Below are 17,456 nucleotides of genomic sequence, written 5' to 3' on the forward strand. Positions count from 1 at the left end.
TGGACTTTGCCTTTGTGTCAGGTAATTAAGCAAACTTTTGTCTTGCTTTTATTAGAAGACAGTTGGAAGCATTTCTTTTTTTTTTAAATTCGGTTTTTAAATTAAGTTTAAAAACATATATACAAAGAAGAAAGAGTAAGCATGATATAATTAGCTTTGCCAGTAACAATGGTTAGTTTGCTTTCAGAGAATAATTGCATGTGTACATATATATAGTAGTAAATTGACCCGCACTCCAATGTTTTTGTGAAGAAAAGTGATAAACTTTATTCACAGATGCATATCCAGCGTTTCAGTCCACACTGGGACCTGGGGAGAGCTTCCCTTTTAATGTACATTAGTTGCTCTGTGCTACAGGCGTCCTGCATCCAACTAGGGAAGGCATGCGGGGCAAGGCATCTCCAGTTTTGGGTAATTAGTCTATTTGCCAACACCAGTGCCTGTAGGAGAAAATGTGACTGGCATTGGTTTAATCTTAACTCTTGTATTATAGCCAATATATCTTAGCTGTTCTGGGAATTGTGATTTGTAGCACTGCCTCCAAGACATCTAGAATTTTTCCCCAGTAGTGAGTAATCTTACTACAGCTCCGCAACATATGCAACAGAGTTCCTTTGTCTACCGCACACCTCGTGCAGATTTCAGGGTTATTAGCACTGATATGGTTTAGTCGGACAGGTGTATAGTATGCCCTGTATAATAAGTATACTTGGATTAGGCGTAGCCTGTAGTTGACGGGATTTTTGCGCCTCCTCCCATTCCTCATCTAGGATAACACCCAGATCTGCCTCCCATTTATTGCGTAGTTCAACTAGATCGTCCCTGTGAACATCCTGATGTATCCTGGCATAAAGTGTGGAAACCAGGCCCTTGGTATGCCCCCTTTTAATACAGCGCATTGGGGGTGGGTGGAGACTGACATAGTGTGACTCCTGCATGTGCCCTTAATGGCATGATGAAGTCTGTGAAAATTGAGCCACCGGTTTTGTGGGAGGTGGAATTGGTCTTTCAACTGGGCAAATGTAACCGGCTTATCCTCTTGCCACACATCCCCCATAGTATTAATGCCACTTTTCACCCACAGTCCCAACTGCCCGATTTGTGCAATGAGGGGGTAGTTTTTGTTGTTCACAGTTGGAAGCATTTCTAAAGTATATTTTTCAGTCTCTCCCAATTACTACTGAGATACCAGAAATGTCCTGTTAGTCTTGCATTTCTTCTTACAACCTTTATCAATGGCTTCCAAATATTAGCCAGATATCTATCAGGTAGTTTTGGAAATCCCACTGAGGACTGCATTGGCACCTTGATGCAGTTATAGCTCTGTTATGACCTGATTGATAGGTTGATTTTGGCCAGGGGCTAAATGACTAGTCATTGCCCAGTGTGGCCACCTGCATGCTGCTCCAAATCAGACTGATCCGACTGTTTGGTGACATTTGTGAATATTTTTTATTCTGTATGCGTCATGTGTTGAAAACATCTATGGTCCTCACAAAATGTAAAATTGTCAGCATTTTTTTTTCTTATTGTGACAGAGCTTAAAGGTTGTGTTCAGAGAACCATTTCCAGAGCAGCCGCAGAACAGCGAGAGCCCATTACCTCAGCTGGTTTCAACTTACCACCACCTGGAGTCTGTTATTAACACTGCTTGCTTCAATCTATGGAGTGGCTTGCTTTGACAGCAGGGTGCTGCCTGGTTTACTCTTACCCCAAATAAATGTGAAAAACTCAATAGCAGCTTGCATATCGGAAAAGTAACCGAGAACGTCAGAATTATTTCCTTGACATTTAATGGAAGCACATGGCAGAAACAAGACATGAGATAAATGAGAACCAATCAGGCAAATCAGTGCCCTTCACACAATAATGGAACCTTGTGTGTAGCAAATTATTACATGGATGTCGGCTCTGGAGGAGCAACCTCTTCCCTCCAAAAATGTAATGCTTTAATAACAAGCATCTGAGCAAATACCAAATCTTGCATCTGGGTTTGCTACTGTTGGAATGAAAACTAAAGCCAGCAAAAGTAAGAAAGAAGCCACTTTTAAGATGCAAGGTTTTATGTAAATGACTTGTAAATGTGAGATCATAATTATTGAATAAAAGCTTTTGAATTTGTACAAGCTTGGCTTCTGAGTATTATTGTTTCTGCTGTTTCAATACGCTGTAAGGCAGGGATCCCCAACCTTCGTCAACCTTGAGCAACACTCAGATGTAAAAAGAGTTGGGGAGCAACACAAGCATGTAAAATGTTCCTGGGATGTGCCAAATAAGGGCTGTGATTGGCTATTGGTAACCCCTAAATGGACTGCTAGTCTACAGGAGCCTCCATTTGGCAGTGCATCAAAACTTGCTTCAAGCCTGGAATTAACAAATAATCACCTGCTTTGAGGCCACTGAGAGCAACATCCAATGGGTTGGGGAGCAAAATGTTACTCACAAGCTACTGGTTGGAGATCACTGCTGTAAGGCATATATTTATTGAATCTTAGACAGCTATATTTACAGCAAGTTTATAGAACCAAAAATGAAAATAATAACTCTGACAAACCAATTATGGGTCCCTAGGTGATATTTATGAACTTCAGCATGGTTATACATAGGCCTATTAGTATAACATTGTTTTAGAATCATTGGGCTCCCAAAACATGTGGAATAAAGGATAATTAGCCCGTAGCGTGGCAAATTTGGGCAGAACTGGTCTAAATACTCTCATATTTAGTGTTTTTTTTATCAGTGGAACTTTTATTATTATTATTATTATTATTCATGATTTAGGACAGCAAAATGAACAAAATGAAATGTACAAAATTTTTACAAACAGTTTATATGTGTGTGTCTATTGGGCATTAGCACAGCTGAAAATGCAACGGTGTTTGGCTCTGCTGCTGCATTTGTCTTCTGGGAATTAATCCTGGATACTTTATTTTGTTTTGTCTTCATCACCATCACAATTCTTGAGATACTTTTCCATCCAGCCAAGTCCTTTCACTGTGTCACCTAAAAGAGTACAGTACTTGTGACTAATATAAATTATGACTAGTATAATATGTCAGACAGAGTCTGGGCAACATAAATTGGTATGAATGGTTTTGGCAGCCTTTATATCTCGTCCTATGTTTGTAACTGATACATATTTATCCCTTACACTAACAAATCCTCTTTTCCAAGAGTGTGGGGGGTGCCTCAGAGTTCTGAGCTCAACCATCCCTGTAACTCTCTTTTGGAGACCTCATCCATTTGGCCTTAAATATCACTTGAATGCAGATAACCTCCAGATAACTCTGCTGCTAGAATCCCCCTGCTCTCTTTTTAGGATCAGGGCACACTCTCAGATTTGGGGAGATTAGTCGCCCAGCGACAAATCTCTTCTTCTTCGGGGCGACTAATCTCCCCCAACTGCCTCCCGCCGGCTAGAATGTAAATCACCGTTGGGATGGCACTCGGAAAAGCTTCTTTATCCAAAGTTGCCCGAAGTGTCCTTGTGAGGTAATTTCGGGGCGACTTTGGAAAACAAAGTGCGCCGAGTGCCATCCTGCCCGCGATGTACATTTTAGCTGGCGGGGAGGCAGTCTGGGGTAGATTAGTCATCTTGAAGAAGAGGAGATTTGTTGTGGGGCAACTAATCTCCCCAAATCTGAGTGTGTGCCCTGACCCTTAAAGGAAACCTGTTAACCCCTTGTTAAAATATTTATCAAGGCTGTGTGATAATTGCTTCACAAAGAAACTTCGGGCGACTTTGGAAAACAAATCGATCCGTGTGCCTGCCCCCAGGGGATTTACATATTAGCCGGCAGACGGCAGATCGGGGAGATAAGTCGCCACAAAGAAGAGGAGATTTGTCAACTGGCGACTAATCTCCCCGACCCTTAGGCAAAGGATAGCATGCAATATCCTTCTGTATCTTTCTACTAACCTTCAAAGTCTTTCACTCCTCACAGTCAATACCCAAACCTCTGCATATCAGCACAAAGGCTCAATTTGCTCCATACTATTCTTCTATGAGAATCAGCTAACAAAGAGGTTATCTTGAACAAAGAGGGGACTTAGACCTAACAACAAGTGCCTAGGCAGTTTGCTAAAAAGGGAATACATTTGAATGCTTTATGGGAATACTTTTGTTTTATTCAAGAATAAAAGCTATATGAACAAATAAAATCCGTATTAATGCAAATACATGCTTTAGGCTCAATAACTAACAACATTTATGCAGCATTAGCATAACCCAACTAAACATTTACATTAACATAGCACAAAATTTGCATAAATATAACCTTGCATAAACATAAAATGTTAAAACAAAATAAACACAGCAATCGTAATATTAGCATACGGCAACTTACTTTTTTTTTAATCTTGATTTGTTTTACTTTGGCATCTGTGCCTAATTTTTTAGCCTATAAGTGCTTCTTGGAAGAACAAAATATAGTACAGGTATGGGATCCCTTATGCAGAAACCCATTATCTGGAAAGCTCTGAATTATGGAAAGGCTGTGTCTCATAGACTCCATTTTATCCAACTTTTTTAAAATGATTTCCTTTTTCTCTGTAATAATAAAACAGTACCTTGTACTTGATCCAAACTAAGATATAATTACGGTAATCCTTTTCGGAAGCAAAGCATCCAATTGGGTTTATTTAATGTTTACATGATTTTCTAGTGGACACAAGAAGAAGATCCAAATTACAGAAAGATCTGTTATCAGAAAAGCCCCAGGTCCTGAGCATTCTGGATAACGGCTCCCATACCTGTATTAACCCTTTCACTTTTTTTTGTTTAACAAATACAGTTTACAACTACCAAGCTATTTCTCAGCATTGTGTGCACTTTCACTTTAGGGGCCTTTCCTGGAGGCAAAGTTTCGTATAGGTAGAAAAACTATACACCGTAACCTAAACATGCTAAATCTGCCTGTTGGTGATTTTACTGTTGTAAAAAGATATAGAATTTGAAATCCCTTAGAAATGGGTGGGGATTTTGTTCAGCAGTATTTAAAAACAAACTTTAATAACTTAGAGAAACATAAAAATATATTTTATCATTTACAAGGAAATAAAAAAGCTCTATGTCTCCTGAGCACTTTAATGCAAATATTTTATAGTTCTGCCCTGTGTATATTCTGTCCATGGAGATTCCAACAGGGTGAAATCCACCACAGTTCACTACTAAATTTGCATACATTACTAAAAGTGCATTTATCCCAGAAAACCATATCTTTTTGCAGGTACACAATCTAACAAATTCTAAAGCAGTACATTCTTCTCTAAACTACCAAATGCAAAGCTAAATTCAGCAGTTTTGCTATTAATCTTCCACATTTTCTTTGGTATGAAAAAAAAAGTCTTCCTAACAATGGCATAGAATTACCAATCTACGCAGCATGTAGAGACCTGAATTGTGCAATAGAATTCATAGTTGTCACTTCAGCTACTGCAAAATCAACACTTTTACTGCATAATGTATGAGTGTTAAAAGCCCTCCACTAGTAAGCAACCCCCAGAAACCACTGGAAAGTACACATTCTAATGTAAAGTGGGTATTTATGTCTTTTTACTCCAAATGGCAAGCTTATCTTAAATGAGAGGTTGCAAATTACAGCAGCAAATTACACGCAGCCATCTTCCGGGTCTTCATGTCTTCTTCTGGCGCTTCGGCAATTTTCCTGCGTTTCGGCGCATGTGCAGTTGTTGCAAAACCGGCAAGTTGCTCCAACTGCGCATGCGCCAACATGTAGATCTCCCACTCAGCTTGCCGAAGACCCGGATGATGGCTGCGTGGAACTCCAATGCCAGAATCTGCGCCGAGGGGTAAGTATAAAGTATGGGGCATTTCCCCGAGGGCCATTAGGCTGGAGGGAGGGTGATCTACGTGGGGTGGGTGGTACAGGTTTTTTTCTTAAAGGATTGAAAACTCTTCTTTAACTCAAATGTTAACAGCCCTTTTAGGTTGGTGGCAGATATGGAGATTAGTCAACCAGCGACAAATCTCCTCTACTGCAGGCAACTAATCTCCCCTCACTGCCTTCCTGCCAGCAAGAATACGAATCGCCAGTGGGATCGCTTTGGATTTTCGAAGTTGCTCAAAGTTGCCTCACGAGCGACTAATCTCCCAGTCTGCCACCACCCTTAATGTTTTGCTACTGAAGCTAGATTTGCCTTTTAAGCTGAGTGAGCTTCCCCAAGAGACCTGCTTTATGTTAAATTGTTACAATTTCTTTGCTTATCTTAAATTGATACAAATGTATCGAAGAGCAGTGACCAGTGTTGTGGGCTTTCTGCCAAAAAAAACTTTTATTTTAATTACGTTTTAGAAACTTTGTATCTTTTTCTGGCATCAGTGCAGTAGATAAAAGAGAAACTAGACTTTTCAGTAGGGATGCACCGAATCCAGGATTCGGTCCGGGATTCGGCCTTTTTCAGCAGGATTCGGCTGAATCCTTGTGCCTGGCCAAACCGAATTTGCATATGTAAATTAGGGGTGGGTAGGGAAATCACGTGACTTTTTGTCACAAAAGAAGAATTCTTTCCTCTCTTTCCTTTCCTGCCCCTAATTTGCATATGCAAATTAGGATTCGGTTCGGTATTCGGCCGAATCTTTTACCGGGGATTCGGCCGAATCCCAAATAGTGGATTTGGTGCATCCCTACTTTTCAGTAAGAAACCGGGACTGCTGTCTGAACTGTCAAAATCAGGACTGTCCTGCTCCTGCAGAAAACAGGACTGTTGGGAGGTATGAATTATTGTTATAAACAAGGCAAGCACAACATAAACAAAAGATAAACATTACCTAGCCATAACACAATGAACATAGCCTCAACCAAAGATAAATGTAACATAATATCAACATATAATACATTTATAATAGTATGTAGTTACAGGCATTGACAAATGTGATAAAAAAGCAACATAATTGTGCATGCATTCATAGGTACAGTATACTTTCCCAGTCCTGTTGGGAGTCAGGTTGTACTTACCCTGAGGTTTATATTCACAGCCTACATATCCCTGGTATCCAAGATCCTGAAGTAGGTCAAATAGATACATGAAGTTCAGCTCTCCAGGGCTGTCTGGCTCATTTCGATGAGGAATTTGTGCTATCTGTACATGACCTGCACATATAGGAAAGTATAAATAAAAATGTCTCTAAATTCACTATACTATCTATTAACTCCCATGAAGATTTATACACTGTTTTTATACAGTGTAAATCTGAAAATAAACATCTCATAACTCAAGTTTTCTTCTGCTCTATAATCTGCTTCTTTTATAATCCTTCAAGATTCACGGGGTCCCTTGTGGGTGCTCAGTATCATTATGTATCCTGCATACACTGTTGGTTCAGCTAGGTTAAAGCTTTTTAACCCTTTTTCAGTGTTTAAGTCTTACAAAGAACATTGGTTCTCTGCACTATAAAAATATACCCCTAAACAATGTAGGTCTCCATGAAAATATATTACATAAAACAGTTCATATGTAAAACCCTGCTTCATGTAAATAAACTACTTTCACAATAATATACTTTATTAGTAGTATGTGCCATTGGGCAATCATAAATAGAAAATTGCCATTTTAAAAAATAAAAGCCGACCCCTCGGATCTTAGGATTCACGGTGCACACAAACAAGCCATACAAGTTAGGTGACTTAGGTCACATGAGCCAATTAACAGACGAGGTTCTGTCATGGGGAATGTTACCAGGAAACCGTTTTTTACCCGAAACACAACAGTTAAAAGGACCTGTCACCCAGACATAAAAAAAACTGTAAAATAACATTGCTTTTCAGATTAAACATGAAACCCAAATTCTTGTTTTTTATGAAAACATTCATAACTGTTATTTAAACATCTATAACTGTGTAGTCTGTGCATGGGCATAGGCATCAGGTCCCTGCGAAGACTGATGAAATCAAAATTTGAAATTTATATCATGTATACTAGAGTTTATTTATCTCAACTAACACAAAAGAAAAGGATTTGGAATTTTTTCACAGGGTAACTTCAATAGCACTCATCCAGCAGAAAAGAGGAAAAAGATTTTTTAATATTTAATTTTGAAATTTTTTTACTTTCCCAAGTAGCCTCAGCATGTGACTTCAGTCTCTCTTTACTGTTGCAAGATAAGCTGACCAAAGACGCAAAGATGAAGTTGTATGAAACTAAGGTTCGCGGATGGTCCCGACATTTTTCGTACCATGTCGATCAGTCGTTTAGCCGATCGGGCAGGTTAGAAGAATTTTTGTCGGCTAACGGTAATATCTCGGTATGTATTGCCAATCTGACGATACCAGTGGGTGACTGTCACTACTATTTGTTGGATGTAACTTTCTTACAATTGCTGTCTTTGAATTAATGAGCAGAACATTGTTTGATTTGTTCTTTTTACTACTTTATTTAATCTAAATGGTTAGTTGTAAATTGCTACATTAATTAATAATCTTACATCATACAAATAATAAAACCTGCATGTCTATGGCCAGCTTTAAAGTGTTATCAAGCCCCCATTCCTCACCTCCCCCAGCAGCCTATCAAAAGAACAAGATAACAGCTCCCAGACACGTCTCCTGAAGGATTCAGCTGCCTGAACTGATAGCACCTCCATGTTTCTCTGCTTTTGCCCCTGGCTCTGCATTGGACTAATAGCACTGCTGGTAGAGATATTATCATGTACTTTAGTAAAAGGAGAAACAGGCAAAACTGCCCATACTGTCTCCAATACACTTTAGTGTGAAGGCACACAGGGTGTTTTGTTACCCTTGGCAAATCTGTGATACCTGCATGCGACAATCACCCTTCAGTCATCTCGTTCCCCACAAGTAGTGTAACCCAAGGAGATTCACATAGGAAGCAATTCAATGGGTATTTTCAGGTACCTTGCCTATGTCTGCCTATCACAGCATCAGATAATATGAAACGTGCTATTGCTGATGGGTGGGTGTTCTCCATTCACTGCTCTGTGGTTGTCACTCAATTTCCTTTTAATTGAATATTATTATGATTGGTAATGGGGCATTTTAGCTGCCCTGACCACTGGCAGACACAATACTGCGTGCCAGAGCCCTAATGGGTAACACCAGCGGTTACTAAAATGTAAATAATGGTACAGTGACTTCCATGAATGAAGTCACAAATCTGTATGTTAAATACAGTGAAAAGCAGTGTAAATGTTACCCCTCAAATACATTATATACATTTAAAGGAAATGTGTCCTGACAACCCAAACCCCACCTACTACCCTTTTCAAAAAGCAAGTTGCCTGAAGCCTGTGGATGATTTCAATATTGTACAGCTAAAAATAAACGCTACATTTTTTACAATTTTTGACAAAATAAATAAAGCTCCCATGAAAATAGCATCCAAGCAATAGAAATAGGAATAAGACCCAGGACTCAGGATCATATATGTTGGCAAGCACTTTGTAGTCCACTCATTGAGTAAAAACTTCAAGTTTATTTCAGTAGAGTAAAAACATATCAATCCTGACGCGTTTCGTATCACAGATACGTAGTCATGGGTATAACAAACATTGTATCTAACGGCTATTTGAATTCTTAACCCGGAAATGAACTCATTTAACTAATAGAAATTAATTAAGAGCAAGACCCAAAACATCCGTTTACAACCCCTTATCTTTCCAATCAACTGAAACAACTCGCAACATTTTGTTAGAACTGATCGCTTTGTTACAATTTAAACATATTAAAACATATCAAAACTTTTTTCTGTGATACGAAACGCGTCAGGATTGATATGTTTTTAAACTACTGAAATAAACTTGAAGTTTTTACTCGATGAGTGGACTGCAAAGTGCTTGCCAACATATATGATTTGATTGCACACCACCTTCAGCTACAGGTTCGGGGCGATGCACCCGGGCCACTCATCAATTTTGGTGAGTGCGGGTTTTTTCCCAAATTTGTAGTAATTGTGTCAAGATTGTGCGAATCCAGGAGCGTAGGACCTGGGGTATATACACCCAGGTTACCGGCTTAAAAGGGTGAGCACGATATCTGGATGAATCATCATTAGAAAAGTGGGGTTATCCCTCTAAAATTTTGAATATGCTAAATGCCTTATAGAAAATATAGGTTGAACTTGTGCTGTGCTGTTTTTGAAAGTGCAGGGATGAGCCTAATAAACTAAGATGGCTTTCTACATACGGTACCATTTTTAAAACCATAGGAAAAAATAACATTTTAAATGGTAGTATGAATTATTTGCAAGGCACCCCGTGTAATATAGTATTAAAAACTGGGGATGTGCCGAATCCAGGATTCGGTTCGGGATTTGGCCAGGATTCAGCCTTTTTCAGCAGGATTCGGATTCAGCTGAATCCTTCTGCCCGGCCAAACTGAATCTGAATCCTAATTTGCATATGCAAATTAGGGGCGGGAAGGGAAATCTCACGGCTTTTTGTCACAAAACAAGGAAGTAATGTTTCCCCTTCCCATGCCTAATTTGCATATTCAAATTTGGATTTGGTTTGGTATTGGGCCAAAACTTTTGCGAAGGATTCAGGGGTTCGGCCGAATCCAGTAGTGCCAGTAGTGGATTCGGTGCATCCCTATTAAAAACTACACCATACAAATCATGACAGTATTCCTTAGTTTAGTCACAAATTAAATAACTTAGTCTGAGAATTATGCAAATTAACCTCACTTTGAGGGGTTGGGGCTCTACCATTTTACCATAAGTTAATTACAGAAATAACAACCAAATCATCAAAGGCTAGTTTCACATTTTTTCAGAGCCATTATATAAGTAGGAGTGAAAACAATCCATTGCTATATATCCAGCATTGCATCTAAGGTAATGATACTTATTAAGGATACATATTTTATAGAATTGACTTTAAACACATATAGGCTAATAGTTCATAAAGTCTAATCTCAATAAATATAAATGAATATACATATATATAGTAGTGTAGATATAGTTCCATAAAGCTCACCAATCAAAGGAAAATAAGTCTTAATATTCTGTGTTAGGTTACCGCCCATGATCTGCCAATGGTACAGGTCCTGTTATATGAAATACTGTGATGAGCAACTCGGTTAGAAACAATTTAAGCAAAGAACTACAACTTGTACACAATGGAACTGTTTGTCTTTTCATAAAACATATTTCTAGATAAGCATTCACATACTATGTATTCTCAATAATGGGTCAGTACTTACCATCTGAAGCTTTAAATTTGGTCTTTTCACTTTTTGCAGTATTGAGGCAGCTAAGAAATAGCAAACTGTTAGCAAACACAGAATTACACAAATATTACCTCATATCAAAACAACTCTTACATCATACAGCTTCTGTCATCTCCCATTATCAAATGTCATAACCAGGTACTTTGGTTATTCACTCTTGTGCACTGCTTTGCCCTGGTATGCAGGGTTCCTGATTCACATATGTACCCACATGCTAAACCCAGTGTCAGACACGCAAGGAGGGATACTCCATAAGATCCTGAAATATAAGTCTAAATGGCTAGGCCATGATGTGTCATGAAATGCTGGGCCATTTTTATTCTTTTTTTAAAACCCTGGTTTGCTTGACCTTTAATACATTTTCAATTTCATAAACCGCCTGCTCCAACCCCCTCTTGCCCATGATTCATACTGCTGGCAAAAGCACTCCCCGCCTCCCTCTTGGCAGCTGCTGGCACAGGTACATATTTGTGGGCAATATCTTGGCTGCTGCTTACACAGGTAAAAAGAAGATATGGGGCAATATGATGAATTGGCTGCTGCTGGCACAGGTACAAATTTGGGGCAATATGATGGATTTTTGGCTCCTGCTGGCACAAGTACATATTTGTGGGCAATATTTTGGATTTTGGCTGCAACTGGCACAGGTACATATTTGGGGGCAATATTGTGGATTTTTGGCTGCTGTTGGTGCAGGTACATATTTGGAGGCAATATTGTGGATTTTTGGCTGCTGCTGGCACAGGTACATATTTGGGGGCAATATTGTGGATTTTTGGCTGCTGCTGGCACAGGTACATATTTGGGGGCAATATTGTGGATTTTTGGCTGCTGTTGGTGCAGGTACATATTTGGAGGCAATATTGTGGATTTTTGGCTGCTGCTGGCACAGGTACATATTTGGGGGCAATATGATGGATTTTTGGCTGCTGCTGCTGGCACAGATACATATTTGGGGGCAATATTATGGATTTTGGCTGCTGCTGGCACAGGTACATATTTGGGGGCAATATGAGGGATTTTTGGCTGCTGCTGGCACAGGTACATATTTGGGGGCAATATGATGGATTTTTGGCTGCTGCTGGCACAAGTACATATTTGGGGGCAATATATAAGTTGGGAAATGGTAATGCAGGACTATGTCGGGCACTTAATGAAGCCCTTGCCTAGAATGCCAAAATACCTGTGATAAAAAGCAGGGGGGCACATGTCTTGCAATGTTGGTGCAGTGGGCCCCAATGTGTCTGTGTTCTGCATTATAACAAGGCTAGGGTTTTCTTGAAGGTATTTCTTGTGAGGACTTTTTAATGTATAAATGATAATTAAGGCAAATAAGTAAATAGAGACAGATGTCTAGGAGAAATAACAAGTGACATAGTCGCTATGCAGACCTGTGGGTTTACAAGTCTGTAGCATAAATATCTAATTAGTTCTAACAGCAACATCTTAGGGATTTATTTACCGCCTCTCGTTAGCCCAATGGCTCTATAGATACCTATAACTTTTAACTCTGCTGAATCTGAGCTATTGCACTCACAATGACTAAATGCCTTATCAGGCACAAAACTTGTTAGGCCCTTTTTCTATATCTATTACTTGTTTTTGAATATTTTTAAAGGTTTCCATATTTTGGTATAATGTTGCTGTTGATAAGCACAGACCTTACGATTACATACCTGAAGGTACAATTCGAACAAAGGAATTGGGGCTGAAGCACCCAAATCATAAAGGTTCTTTGGTAACAATATTATTGATGAAGTCTTGGACAGTGCTATTCTTATTTCCTATATGGGATATTCTTACACAGATTGTGCAGTTTATACTGGAGCTTTTGCTTCAACTGAGGCAAATAATATGGCAGTTGTTATACATAGCTCTACATGTAAACGAAGGAATAGATTGAGCGGATCTTCTCTGTAACAGAAATGCAATAGTCGGTACACAAGCGTGATATTCAGACTTGGAAAGGGAAGGATGCAATGTTCTATGAGGAGTTTATTATCTTGCTGCTAGGAAAAATATTATGTGATGAAATCTTACTAATATTTTTAGTAGACACTGCTATTGTGAGAGAAACTTGATTCCCACTGATTCTTTTCCTTTACTCACTTACCGTGTTGAGGTGTGTTCAGGAAATAGCGAGGTTCAGTGATAAGGGAGTTTATGGGTTCCAGCAATCCCACCATCCCAGCCTGTGTAAATATTAAGTTATAAACATATACAAACATTTTACTTTTTTTTACATATTACAGGTATTCCAAAACCCACATACCTGGCCAAGGATGTCTGCTGCATACTGGAGGTTTTCAATAAATGTCTCCTCCATCTCTTTCTCAATAAACTGATGTTCCAAACCCAGTGGCACTCGTCCTGCCATGATATGAATTCTAAGATAGAACACAGAGCATTCTCATTTTGTATAAAATCCACTCGGGTATAAATAAAATATATCCTATTTCTGAGATATTAGCATAGTTTTAGATGGTTTTATACTGCTAGTCAGGCTTCAGCTCAGAAGCTTTTAGAAGGCCCAGTGTCAGCGACTCTGTCTATACATTTCCTGGATTCAGTTAACCCTCAGGTTGCTGGTTTTCAGTTGAGCTAAAAGGCCCCTATCAAGTCTGAAAATGCAAATATCTCAGAAACTACTGAAAATAGGTGGCAATTGCAAAGATGCTCAGAGAAGCACCCTGAGTAAGTCTGCATCAATCCATTTTTTGGGTTTGGATCCCCTTTAAAAGCATTCCTTTAAATTCTGACATCTGTAAGTGTTAAAATGTACCCTCTAATATAAAAATAATGACAGGTAAACAGTGCGCTAAACAGTCTTTTGTATTGATCTTTGAACTAATATCCAGTTTGGTAGTCCAGTAACAAGGGACACCTGAAATAGATTCATGTACTGTAGGTTTGAGGCCTAAATTGAGAGAAGAACATTCTCTAAAAGAGATTCTGGATACTACACATTTATAGGTCTGTAAGTTTAGTTGCAGTAAGAACAGATAATCTACTTTACTAAACCATCAGTTAAATATATTCTTTAATTTGCCACTGTGGATAGAGGGAGAGGGGGCAAATATATTCCAAAATATATATATATATATATATATATATATATATATATATATATATATATATATATTCATTCTTCACTATCCTGGATATATGTAATAAACAGTATGTTATTTAGTAAGCATTAGCATGTACCTGTCACATCCTAAGTCACTGGCCCAGCTGACGGCTTCATTAAGGCCTGTTCGGAATTCATCTTGCCTGCCAGGCACAGCAGCAAGGCCAAGTTCACCAGCTTCTATGTTACCTGCACACAGACAATCGATTCAGTGCTAGACTTGTTCCAAGAAAAAAGTTGACAGGCAGCAAGACCCATGTTCATTTGAAGGACAGGAGTGACATTTGCTATGACTATATCTTATGACCTAAGATCTAGATGCCGGTATGATCAGATGATAGAATCGTAAAAACCCAGCAATGATTTCTTAAAGCCTCATGCCCACTGTTGTGGCTAATTTATGATATTGAGTTTAGTCTGCTGGACCAGACTGTATCTAGAATCAAGCACTACAAGTCTGCCTTCAGCAACCCCGTATTGCCTATTTATACTGTTTGACATATTCTTTGTTTGACAGCCCATAATTACACAATGTTCTGTGAAAGTGAACCCCTGCAACTATCATACATGCCCACATTGCTTGAGCACACAACCTGACTATGGGAGGCACACATGATTAGGGTAAAACTAAGTGCTAAACAATATAGCTACATTATAGCATAAATCAATGTCACTTTTGGACAGAGAATTAGAGAATTTACATTGTAATCTCCATTGAGCAAGGGCATTAATTTCCTCACGTATTAATCAATTTTTGTATCTAATTTTGATTAGATACACCCTTCTATTATTTATAGTTCTTGCGGAACATGTTGGTTTTTTATGGCACATGAGCCCACAACGAAGGGAAACACAATCGCTAGGTTTAAATCTACTGGGGCTCATTTATATAAATGGGGCAAATTTGCACCTGGGAGCAGGCCCGGGCTGGCAATCTGTGGGTTCTGGCAAATGCCAGAGGGGCTGCTATAAGAAACCATAGAAAGTCAGTATTTAGTGGGCTGGTGGGGACTGATTGGGCCTCTGTGTACGTGAAATGCCTGGGCCTATTTAAATTCTCAGTCCGGACCTGTCTGGGAGTAACTCATGTAGGGTTGCCACCTGCTCGGTTTTGACCGGAACAGTTCGGTTTTTGGAAGGCCTGTTCGGGTGTCAACTTTTTCTGTTCAGCTTTCAGCGTTATGAAACCCGAACAATAATCTGGCCAATACACGAAAAACATTTAAATACTAAGATACTCATCTCAACATGGCTGAGTTACTATCAAGTGCAGTTCATTTCTTATTATTACAGATACCATTAAAAGCAAATCAATCAAAAAATACGATTTTGTTTCTAAATTAGCCCCAGTAGATTAGCATTGCAGCATTTCAGAGCTGTCTGGATAATTGATTTCTGTGTCATAGATCTCATAAAAATTGTTTATAAATGAGTCCCAGTACTGTGTACAATACAATATGTGCTTTCTTTGCTCCTCGCACATCCTCAGCGCAGTAGAACTAGCGGCTTGTACCTGGCGGGGTATTGAGTAGGACCAGGCTCATACGGTGAGTGTTTAGGGCGGCCTTAAAAAGAGTCCGGTCCGTAGCGTAGGGCCAGGCCACTTCAACCGCTCGGAAGCCGCTTTGAGACGCAGCTTTAATACGGCCCGGAAAATCAGGCACCTCCGGAAACAGCCACGAGATGTTGGCCGAGAAACGCATGGCGTTCACCAGGGAAACTTCACTAACGTTGTGGTACTGCGGCCCGGGGGAGGTGGGAAAGCGAGACCGAGGATACGCCCACTGTTAGGCCAAGAGCAGGTGACAGGCGGGATTGTGCAATTACAGGGCTGAGCGCAGGGACACGGCCGCGTAACTTCACTAGAATGTAAGAAGTCTGCTTGTGACCAATAACACACTCGCCTGTGAAGTAGTATTTTCATATACTGACAGACAATTGGCTGCATCTTGGGACAGCACAGTATTCCAATTAAGGGTTGCTTCAATTAACTTTAGCATGACTAATTCTAAGCAACGTTTCGATTGGCCTTCATTTTTTTTTCATAGTTTAACCGTTTGCCTATTTCTTCTGCTTCTTTCCAGTTTTCAAATATTGTCACTGACCCCATCTAAAAACAAATGCTCTGTAAAGGAGCCATATTGTGGAAAAAATAAGTATGTACCATTTACTCATTTAGATATAGAAGATTTGTGCTTTAAAAAAAGTAGTTTTTCAGACTGATTTAATGAATATTTCTCCAAAATGCCTAATAATCCCTCTCTTCCACTTCCTGCTCCTGAATTCCCAGGCTGTGCAGGGGAGCCTGTGGCTCTTAGCTCACTGCAATGTAGAACAGGAACCAATCAGCAGCTAGCAGGACCTGATAGGGAACTGAAGCCTGTCTGTGCTTGTGTGACTGCAGGGCTGTGATTTGCTGTCCCCCTCCTCCTGTGCTTCTGGCAGGGACCATTAGGACACGCCCACCCCTCATTTGAAACACAGACCAGGACCCTCCCTATGAACATCTATAGGGAGCTCTAATAAAAGGGGATATTATTTAATTTTTAGCACCATTTAAAAGCAACACCATATATTACTTATAATTGGCTATAAAATTAGAGTTTTTTTCATTTATCCTATATGTCTCCTGTACACACGTATTGTTATTTTTATTTTTTATCACTCAACTTTCTATTCAGGCCTCCCATTCATATTCCAGTCTCTTCTTCAAATCAATGCTGGGGTAATTTTACCCTAGCAACAATATGAAATTGCAAACTGTACAGCTGCTGCATAAGAAGCTAAATAACCCAAAAACCACATCATAAAAATTAAAACCAATTGCAATTTGTCTCAAGATTTCATTCTCTACATCATACTAATTTAAAAGTTGAAGTTAATTTAAGGGTGACCAATCCCTTCACTAATATACTGCGAAGCTTTTAAAGGACATGTCAACTCCTACAACAAAAGTTTTATAAGCGATATGCCTCGTCACATGTTTTACATACCTAGTATTGCAGCCCTAGTATTGATTTTGGCTGCCTGCTGCTGTCCTGCACTATCTGTCTCTCTCCCCCCTCCCTTCGGAATGCGAGCTGTAGTTTGGCGAGACGCACATGCGCACTTGTCTAAACTAA

At 39.4% G+C, this 17,456-nt stretch overlaps 2 protein-coding genes across 8 annotated transcripts in view; one reads left to right on the forward strand and one right to left on the reverse strand.

Annotated features, from left to right (window-relative positions):
* c1orf84.L (chromosome 1 open reading frame 84 L homeolog) overlaps positions 1-2,123 on the forward strand; it is a 112,739-nt gene extending 110,616 nt beyond the window's left edge. For all 6 annotated transcript variants that reach the window (XM_018258299.2, XM_018258304.2, XM_018258300.2 and 3 more), the window contains one exon: positions 1,539-2,123. In XM_018258299.2, the coding sequence (XP_018113788.1) occupies positions 1,539-1,682 (144 nt within the window). In that variant the 3' untranslated portion in view covers positions 1,683-2,123. The remainder of the gene's footprint in view (positions 1-1,538) is intronic.
* Positions 2,124-2,464: 341 nt separating this feature from the next.
* On the reverse strand, positions 2,465-16,232 carry hyi.L (hydroxypyruvate isomerase (putative) L homeolog). 2 transcript variants are annotated; one of them, XM_018256607.2, is made up of 8 exons: positions 15,848-16,232; positions 14,412-14,523; positions 13,477-13,591; positions 13,318-13,396; positions 11,178-11,242; positions 10,952-11,021; positions 6,978-7,112; positions 2,465-3,003 (listed from the first exon to the last, which is right to left on the reverse strand). In XM_018256607.2, the coding sequence occupies exons 1-8, from the start codon at positions 16,035-16,037 to the stop codon at positions 2,927-2,929; spliced, it is 843 nt and encodes a 280-aa protein (XP_018112096.1). In that variant the 5' UTR covers positions 16,038-16,232; the 3' UTR covers positions 2,465-2,926.
* Positions 16,233-17,456: the final 1,224 nt, after the last annotated feature.

The sequence above is a fragment of the Xenopus laevis genome, chromosome 4L (genome assembly GCF_017654675.1).
Source record: "Xenopus laevis strain J_2021 chromosome 4L, Xenopus_laevis_v10.1, whole genome shotgun sequence".
NCBI lineage: Eukaryota > Metazoa > Chordata > Amphibia > Anura > Pipidae > Xenopus > Xenopus laevis.

Coding starts and splice junctions, on each gene's coding strand:
- hyi.L (XM_018256607.2), bottom strand. CDS start 16,037: ATGCGTTTCTCGGCCAACATCTCGTGGCTGTTTCCGGAGGTGCCTGAT. Junction 14,524..15,847: donor CCTACTCAATACCCCGCCAG/GTACAAGCCGCT, acceptor GTCTGTGTGCAG/GTAACATAGAAGCTGGTGAA. Junction 11,022..11,177: donor CAAATTTAAAGCTTCAGATG/GTAAGTACTGAC, acceptor TTCATATAACAG/GACCTGTACCATTGGCAGAT.